This window comes from Poecilia reticulata, linkage group LG12 (genome assembly GCF_000633615.1).
Source record: "Poecilia reticulata strain Guanapo linkage group LG12, Guppy_female_1.0+MT, whole genome shotgun sequence".
In the NCBI taxonomy this organism is placed as follows: domain Eukaryota; kingdom Metazoa; phylum Chordata; class Actinopteri; order Cyprinodontiformes; family Poeciliidae; genus Poecilia; species Poecilia reticulata.
Window position 1 is genome coordinate 12,322,908 of NC_024342.1, and position 8,588 is coordinate 12,331,495.

Genomic DNA, 8,588 nt, shown 5'->3' on the forward strand with positions numbered 1-8,588 from the left:
GTTTCTACCGGAGWTATGCCAGAATCTTGTTGATGGCTACAAAAACTTGTAGTCAAAGAAGTTGTAGAAAATCCACAACACATTCTAGTTTTAAAAACATGGAATTATTTTGTTTAAGTTGTTCCCAGAAACTCAAATAAATCATTAAAATACCAAACGTCAGATTGAAATTATGTCATTGTTATTAGAACAATTTGACACAACCGTGACCAGAAACATTAGCGTGTATGTAACTCAGCGCGGTACCGTTTTGTTAATCATAACCAATCCTGTCTCGTCTTGGTAAACATGTTGGGGCTCTCACTACATCTGTGTGTCGCTGTAATTATGCCGGCTATACATTGGCACGTAGGCATGTCAATCATTGACCGCCAGGGTGCACAACAAGTTTATTCTCAGCTTGTTTACTGTTAAAAAGTAAAAGATGAACCTCTTGGATAATCYCTGCATACTTGGGGTCAATAAACTGTAAACAGGTATGCGGTTTCTGTTTGGAGGATCACGCTTTCTAAAGTTTCACCTATCATTTGAAGTCAGAAAAGGTAGTGGTTAGGAGGAATTATTTTTCACCAGACATGAYTTCAGCGTTTAAAAGTATGATGATTATGTTGTTAACTYGGCACCTAATGGCTACTTATGCACAGCTGACTGCTTTTAAATGCATTATGGGAAAGACTGTCGATGTGTGGCATTTTCCTTCCTAGTTATTATCTTGAGGTTTAATTTGTTTATTTCTGTAATACTAAAGTAAGACTGCAGCAGATCAAGCATTTAGGCATCTAAACATGACTTGTTGATGTTAAACTGAGCGTCACACAGGGGATTTAAGTGACTTTGAAGATGGCATGGCTGTTGGTGCCAAACGGACCGGACCAAGTATTTTAGGATCGACTAGCTTTTTCACTCTCAAGCATTTCTCGGGCTCACAGAGAGTGTTTTGAAAAAGGAATATCATCCAGTGAGCAGTGAGTAAACTACACAAATAAATATATATCAGATATGCTCGAAATTTGCAAACTTGCCGTACTGACAATGGAAATACCAGTTGCCCCCATGTTGGATCCAAACTGCAACATACTAAGGAACCCCCTTTAAAAAAAAGAGCCAATACTCATACACTTGCTTCACTAAAGACACATTTTATTCCAAGTTCTGAATATTAAACATTTTCTGAATGCTGAATGGCTATGCTAAAAAAAAAAAAAAGAAGTTGCATTTACACACAGAGACATCTAAACACAAATTAATGCGTGGAAGAGTTTACTAATTAATTTATATAAATAGTAATGCAGTTCATACTTACGATCATGTCTACATGTTATTGTAAGGTTTTTCACATCGTACATTTAGACGTGATATCAGTCTTGATCTCAACAGGATAAGAGACAATGAAAAACAGTAGTTTAACAACAAAAAACACAGCAGTTTGAGCTTATTCACTAGTCACAAAGTTTTTTATTTAAAAAACCCAAAAAGTTTAAAAAGATTTTTACAAAATACACTGGCGACATCACCTGCTGCCACTGGATTCTTTAGTAAAAATTCAAAACATTTTTAAAGCACCAAAAGATGTAATACTCAAACCCTTCTTTATAGCTCCTGCCGACTGTTCAGAACAGAGCATGTGCTCTACTGACCCGTTTTCTAAATGCAAGGTTCTCTGGACGAGCAAAGTCCTTGTTCGCTTCCGCTAGTCAGGAAGAGTTTAACCAGCCTTTAAGAAATGATTTATAGCAAAGGCGAAAGTTGGCACGTAAGGAAATGGTGGCTAAATTTACAAGTCTGGACTCTGAAGGTGTGTAGTAAAGACTACATGGACTTTGTATGTTCTCTCTAAATCGCTTTTATTTTTCCACAAGTGTTTGTGGCACACTCATGAATCAATAACGAAAGCCACTCATTCCTACCTGAATATGTTTCTAACAATGACCCAGTTAGGTTAAACAAGCTTTCCTTCAGAAATTCAAGAGTGCTATATCTGTTTAATACCTCTTTTAATGCTCTGACAAGATTCCTAAAGCAATCCCAAAATACGTCTAGTCAGACTTCATAAAAATGTAGAACACATCTACACTTGACAACTAAAAATAATGCACAGGCACTCTCTTGGGTATAAAGCCGTGGGTGTATTGGCCTTTAGTGGGTGGCTTGGCCTTTAGTTGAGTTCCTTTTCCTTGTGCAGAAAGGAAGGAAGGAGAAAGCAACATAATTTTCCATCAATGACTCAGTCCTTTGTGTAGGTAATAGRTTAAAATCTGTAACAGTGCAGAAAAAAGGAGAGCACAAGTCAAAACCTGGTGAACCAAAACACACTGACAGATTTAATTGCTACTAGTGAAATGATTTTAATCACTTACCCTTCCAACCTTTAGTCAAATTTTAGAAAAATAGAAATTTAACATTGAGAGAAATTTCTCAAACACAATTTGTTCATCAGCATATATATTTGCTRGCTTTTTACTAACCAGTTCTTTGGACCTTCAAATTTATCCCAAAAAAAGCATAATCCATCATTACTCCAGAGGATACAATTATATGCACACATTCTTCATTTTGCTAAGTCTACTCTTCGTACCTCTTTGTTTTATGAACAWAGTTTGCCTGTTATTCTTTCAGCGCTACCCAGTACACCCCTTATTGTGGCCTAAAATCACTTTTAAGCACGTAGACGAAAGGAAAATAACMATTTCCTCCTGTCAAGCTACACCGCAGAGTCCTCGGCCTTCTTTTCTTCTGCTGCTCTGTTTGCATGAAGAACAGCAGCATGAACTGTATAAAACAACAGGCTACTTATGTCTTTGTTGTTCTTCCCAAAGAACTCTCCCTTCTGGAGAGCATCGATGACYGAGGTGTTGCAGCAKGCAAGAAGCACACTHACGCCGATCTCTTCATAGTCCTTGACCAGCGCCTTGAAAATGGCCATGCCTGTTGAGTCAATGAAAGGGATGGCGGAGCAGTCTAAAACTATAGTGTGGAACTCTAATTCTTTTTGGACAAGCCCCACAAAGACATCAAAGTTGGTTGTCTCTCCATTTSTCTTGGCTTGCTTCTTGGACTTGTCTTTTTCCTTCTTCTCTGCCTTTTTCTTCTTTGTCAGCTCCAAGAAAGGTTCGACCCCGACAGCTTTGTAGAGGGACTTGAGGAAAGAGTTCTTATTGGCAAAGTACAGAGGAGCCTGGAAACGGAAGATCTTAACCCGACTTGGRGCTGTTAGATTCTTGTACTCCTCCACATCCTCATACAGATCGATGTCATCGACCCGGCCAAGGAGAGAGACCTGAGAACAAACATTAGATYGTGGCAGTTGTGGTATCATTTTGTAAGCGTGTCATCTTTAATGTTTAGCACAAGGTTTTCAAACTCCAGTCAATGTTCAACAACTTTAAGAAGCATTCCTTGTCCTACACATCTAAATCAAATAATCTGAACTACCTTCTTGGCATGCAGTCAAACTATTGACCCAATCACTTGATTGAGGTTCAGAAACATCTAAAAGTTCCTGGATGTTCTAGGATTAGGTTTACTAACCTTTGGGTTCTGGGTTTTATAGATGATGCAGCTCATTGAAAAGACAATGCCAATGAGCAAGCCTAGCTCCACGCTGATCAGAGCTGTGGCTGACATGGCAACCAGCCAAACAATGGCGTCCATTCGACTGGCTCGCCACTTGGCTGGCACATCCCTGAACTTCCTCAGTGCTCCCCGAAGGCTCACAATGATGATGCAGGCAAGGACACATTTCTGAAGTGCTCGAAAGTATGGAGCRAAGAAGAGGAGGACAAGAAGGACGACAAGGGCACTGATCAGACTTGATACCTGAAAAAGTCAAAATATAAGAGACAAAAAAACAATTAAAAACAATATGCTCTGACAATGGAGTGGCAGTATCTCAATACCATGTCAGCATAATTAATTGCATCATGAGGAAAGAGCAATATGTCGAGATATTGACATTACATCTCAAAACATCAAGCAGATAAAACATTAAACAAGGGTCAAAGCAGCAGCTCTTCACAATGGACAGAGGAAAGAGCAGTCCAACAAACAACAGAGATACACTTAACCGTTTTACCAATATTTTTCCTTAAATTGTGGCCTGAGCTGGTGTTACTGAATCAGGAGCAATTTTCATAGTTCGAAAACACTTCTGAATTTTAGGAGAAAAAAAATCTCTCTCAATCTGACAGCAAACACAAAAAATGTTGGAAATTCAAAATAGGCTAAAACTCAAAACATTTATAAGCGATTAAATGCCAAGCAGCAGGGAAAATTTAGTATTTTTGCTGGATGTATGGAAATATCTACTTTCAATTAAATATTTGATGTTCTTTATTCTAAATTTGGATCCAAGCCATTTGATTGATTTCACAGCATTCAGTTTGTGGTTTTATTGACTTAGAAGGCTTAGCGTGTAGGTCTTGATCAAAATTCACGTTAGGYTTGTCTTTTTTTCATGGCCTGAAACTCACCTGAGTCTGGCAGCCAGTTGAGTCCTTCACCATCGTTTTTGCCAGCGCAGCRCTTGTGGTGAAACAGTGAAAGAAGGAGGGGACGACATTACAGAGTCCAATGGCSACCATCTCCTGGTTGGGACGAACTGAATATCCGTGTTTCTTTGCAAACATCTCAGACAGCGACACGGTGAAGGCAAAACTGCAAGAAAWCCCATTAAAAATGGAGGGTAAGATTATTTTTCCTCTCAGGCATTTGAGTAAAACTGCTCAGTAATTGTSAAAAAGTATTTCAGCAAGTAATCCTAGAGTTGAAAGAAAAAAGTCAAACAATRAGTTGCTGCTGAGGCTGGGGTAGGTGAAATCAGGCAAACCCTGAACCCCAATGGACTCCACTGACTCTTTGGAGAAATGTACTGGCAGAATGCAGCTGGAATTCACTGTATTTTAGATATTCCTGGTCACTTAATGACACTCCAGCAAAAACCTTTYGCTCAACTTTAGTTTTTGAATGAGAAACCAACACAAATATTTGAGCTAATGTGACGTCCAGGTGGTGTCAATTCATTCTCTCAACACCTTATTATTTATTGGTGGATTAAACATTTAATCTAAGTATAATATYAAAATAAGAAGATTTGCAATTTTTTATATAATTCTGGATTTGTGTATTTCAAAAAATGTACTTAAATCATTGAGTAGAACATTTGCTTTATTTGGAAATTAATAAAACCACTAGATTGTGTCCGTAAAGACAAGATAAGAGACGTTTTAATGCCAAACATGCTTCTAGTTTGGTCACACCTTACCTAATGACTGCCAAAGGAATGGCATCCAGTGCCACTCGTGGCATAATACTGAATGCGGGGACCTGAGGTGGAATAAATCCTGTGGGAATGTGACCGGACACACTGGAGTGGTATCGGGTATTGAACTCCCCAAAGTGGCTAGCAAGCGTAGCTCCTGCTACGACTACCAACTCTGTAGGTAAGGGCATCTTTAGGCGGTCCTTRTAGCGGTCCTGGATCTCTTTCGCAGCAACTGTAATGAAAATATTTAGTATTATACCATGTGAGAGTAAAGTACAACAAGAACCCTGAGATTTGGAGATGCRAGAACAGATGAATGACCTAAAATTGCAATGCAGATGGCACTTGTGATGAGGTCACACAGGTTGGTCTTGTGAATGTTGGCGAAGATGTTAAACCARGTAACGACTACTGTCCCGTAGCCCTGATGACGAGGAATCTTTAGACCCAACAGGTATTTCGCCTGCACAGTCAGGATGGTGACAGAAGCTCCCGTGGCAAACCCGTCGAGCATGGGGGCCGAGAGGTAGACAGAGACGAAGCCCAGCCGAAACACCGCCATCAAAATCTGATAGAGGGGAGACAAAAACRGYAGACGTTCTGAGCAGTCTTTCATCCTTGAGGCTTACAAGTCAAAGAATTGCAGTTTTTACAAAATATGTGCTTAAAAACAAAGTTGAAGCTGCTTTTRTATATTTACCTATACAAGGTTATTGATTCCACTGCTAAAACAACCTCAAGAATTATTAATGAATAAGGTGTCAAAACCTTACATTCAAGAACCAAATTAAGGTTTTGCTAAGAGAATTCTTGCAGATATGTTGTCATATCACTGCCTCTGCTTTGTCTAAAAGCTGCCAMCTTTCCCTGTTATTGGTGTAATTCAGTTTGTCTTTCTATTTTTTCATAAATCTATGACTGAACTTATAATAATAGTTATTATAGCATAATTTAATCCTGTTAACTGTTGATTTTTTGCTTTGCAAAAGAAAACAGGATCTTATAATACATTTTYATTTTGAATGGGTGTATTTAAYTRGCTATAGCTKTGGTACAAGTATATTTAAAATCAACCCCATTCCTTTACCTGATAGACACCAGCCAGAAATGTAACAGCAGCTGCGACGGCGATGGCGTAGGAATCTTTCCCCAGCTGCATGCCCATCAGCTCCACGGTGAGCTCGGGTTTACCAGTGAAGTTCAAGTCCAGCGTGTCATTAAATAGTTCATAAGGAGATGGTGTGGAGTCCTCATTGAGATCAAAACCAGCCTCGAAAACCTCCCTAACCACCACCTACAGAGACRGCATCAACAGCAAATATTTAAAACGTGATAAAAGTGACAATGGTTGTAACTCTTTAGGAACAAATTCCTCTAAAGCAGTGGTTTACCTGTCCCACCATGAGACTCATGAGGCTGAAGATCCCAACGGACACATGTCTGGACGTCCCCATGAGAAAGTAGATGATATTAGCGTAAAATGAGGTGTACAGACCATAAATGGGCGGCACTCCAGCYAACAGGCAGTAGGCGATGGCCTGCGGAACCAGAATGATCCCAATAATGAGCCCAGATATSACATCGCCCCAGATGTACTCTTTAAGCTTGTACTTTGGTAGCCAGCGCACCACGGGAAAAAACCCAATCAGCGTGGACCGGACCTTCGGTCCAGAGCAGGTCAAACCATTTTTCAGCTTTGATTTGAGGACGGCGGCTGCCGGCTGTTGCTGGCGAACCCGCCGCTCCAGGAGCCGGGGCGGTTGGGGGGCCAACGGGGTTTCCGTGTCTGGAGAGACCTCCTCCATGGTCTCGTTGAAGAAGAGGAGGCAGCACAGRGRGAGGAAGGAGAAGATCCAGAGGCTGTCAGCTGTGCTCCTAGATCAGAAACACAGGACTATTGAGTACAATATCTTTAAAGTCTGTCACAAACGTTTGGAGATATTTGTATTCTGCAAAAACATATTCAGCTCCGGAAAAAGTTAAGAGACCCCTTAAAATAATCAGTTTCTCTGATTTAGCTTTTGCAGAAAATGAGAAATGGTCATAATCACAAGAAAGATGCAGTGCTTTCAGACCTCAAATAATGCAAAGAAAACAAGTTCATATTCATTTAGAAACAACAATGCTAATATTTCCACTCAAAGAGTTCAAAAGTCAATATTTGGTGGAATGATGGTGAGGTTTTCAATGGCGTTCAATGCAGTGGTCTCTTAATTTTTTCCAGAGCTGTATAMCTTATCAGGTGCACCTGTAYAGTTACTTGTCAACACAAACAGCAACTCRGCTAATYACTCAATTCATTTAGGCACTTATATTATAAAATCRAGCATCAGAGAATGGAGAAGAAAGAGGYTTTAAACGTRATTGTTGGTTGGGAAACTGCAGATCTACTGGGAATTTCRTGCACAKKCATTTMTTTCACCTGTAGAGATCAGTCCATAATATCCAGGTACCGGATACATTTTTCTGGGGTTACAGCAGGCCACAGTCCCATTTCGTTTAGATAAATCCTTTATGGCAAATCATGCTGTAAACGTCTCAGAATGATCCATCTAAGGCGATGAATCACTCAAAATTACACATTAACTGTACAGTTGTAGCCTTGGACGAAGACAATGGACCAACAGTGAGTCAACAAATAATTAGTTTCGTGAGAGCACAACGTAGCATCATTGATGTGCAGATTAACTTCCCCATGTTACTGAGCTAAATCCAGGTATTTCGGTTATGTCATAATACTAAAAGCCAAACTAATAGCTGTTACTCATGCTTTAATGGTAATGAAAGCAGTTGCACGATCAAAAGTACAGATACGCGTTTCCTTGTTTGTCGTCTTTACTATGTGCTGACGTTGTGTGTTTGGATATCTTTGTCAGGGTTGAGTTAAAGGCAAGTATGCAACCGCAACGAGAAAACGAAGAGTATCTTTATATAAGGACAATAAAACAACCCAAAAGTGCTGGTCAAGAAGTCAGAACTAAAAATGGACAGGAAAACAAATTTAAAAAGCAGTTATGGGTCCGACTGTACGTCAACAGAGAAATGCAGCATTAATTRCTGAACTGATGGACTTTAAACRATTCATATTGTTTTGGCAATCTTCTGAATTTTCATCCCCCCGGYGCTAATGTGAAGTGAGCTTATTGGAATTTCCTGTCGACGTTCAAATGAACTRCATCAAAACTTTGCYTTTAGTTTGCYAAATGTCAAAAACAAAAATGAAATTCAATCAATAAGATAAAGTGTTATTGTAGCATTGTTTATAATGAAGTAAATGTGGGTGCAGACTCACTATTGGTCCTGCATCATTTCAACAACGGTTGAAATG

At 39.6% G+C, this 8,588-nt stretch overlaps 1 protein-coding gene across 1 annotated transcript in view; it reads right to left on the reverse strand.

Moving 5' to 3' along the window:
* Positions 1-1,167: 1,167 nt before the first annotated feature.
* The window catches only part of slc26a1 (solute carrier family 26 member 1), a 16,655-nt gene continuing 9,234 nt past the window's right edge, over positions 1,168-8,588 (reverse strand). Inside the window, exons 2-8 of the mRNA XM_008423881.2 lie at positions 6,652-7,135; positions 6,348-6,554; positions 5,582-5,828; positions 5,261-5,492; positions 4,470-4,653; positions 3,529-3,816; positions 1,168-3,277 (exon numbers count right to left, since the gene is read on the reverse strand). Coding sequence (XP_008422103.1) covers positions 2,702-3,277; positions 3,529-3,816; positions 4,470-4,653; positions 5,261-5,492; positions 5,582-5,828; positions 6,348-6,554; positions 6,652-7,065 — 2,148 coding nt within the window. The 5' untranslated portion in view covers positions 7,066-7,135 and the 3' untranslated portion in view covers positions 1,168-2,701. The remainder of the gene's footprint in view (positions 3,278-3,528; positions 3,817-4,469; positions 4,654-5,260; positions 5,493-5,581; positions 5,829-6,347; positions 6,555-6,651; positions 7,136-8,588) is intronic.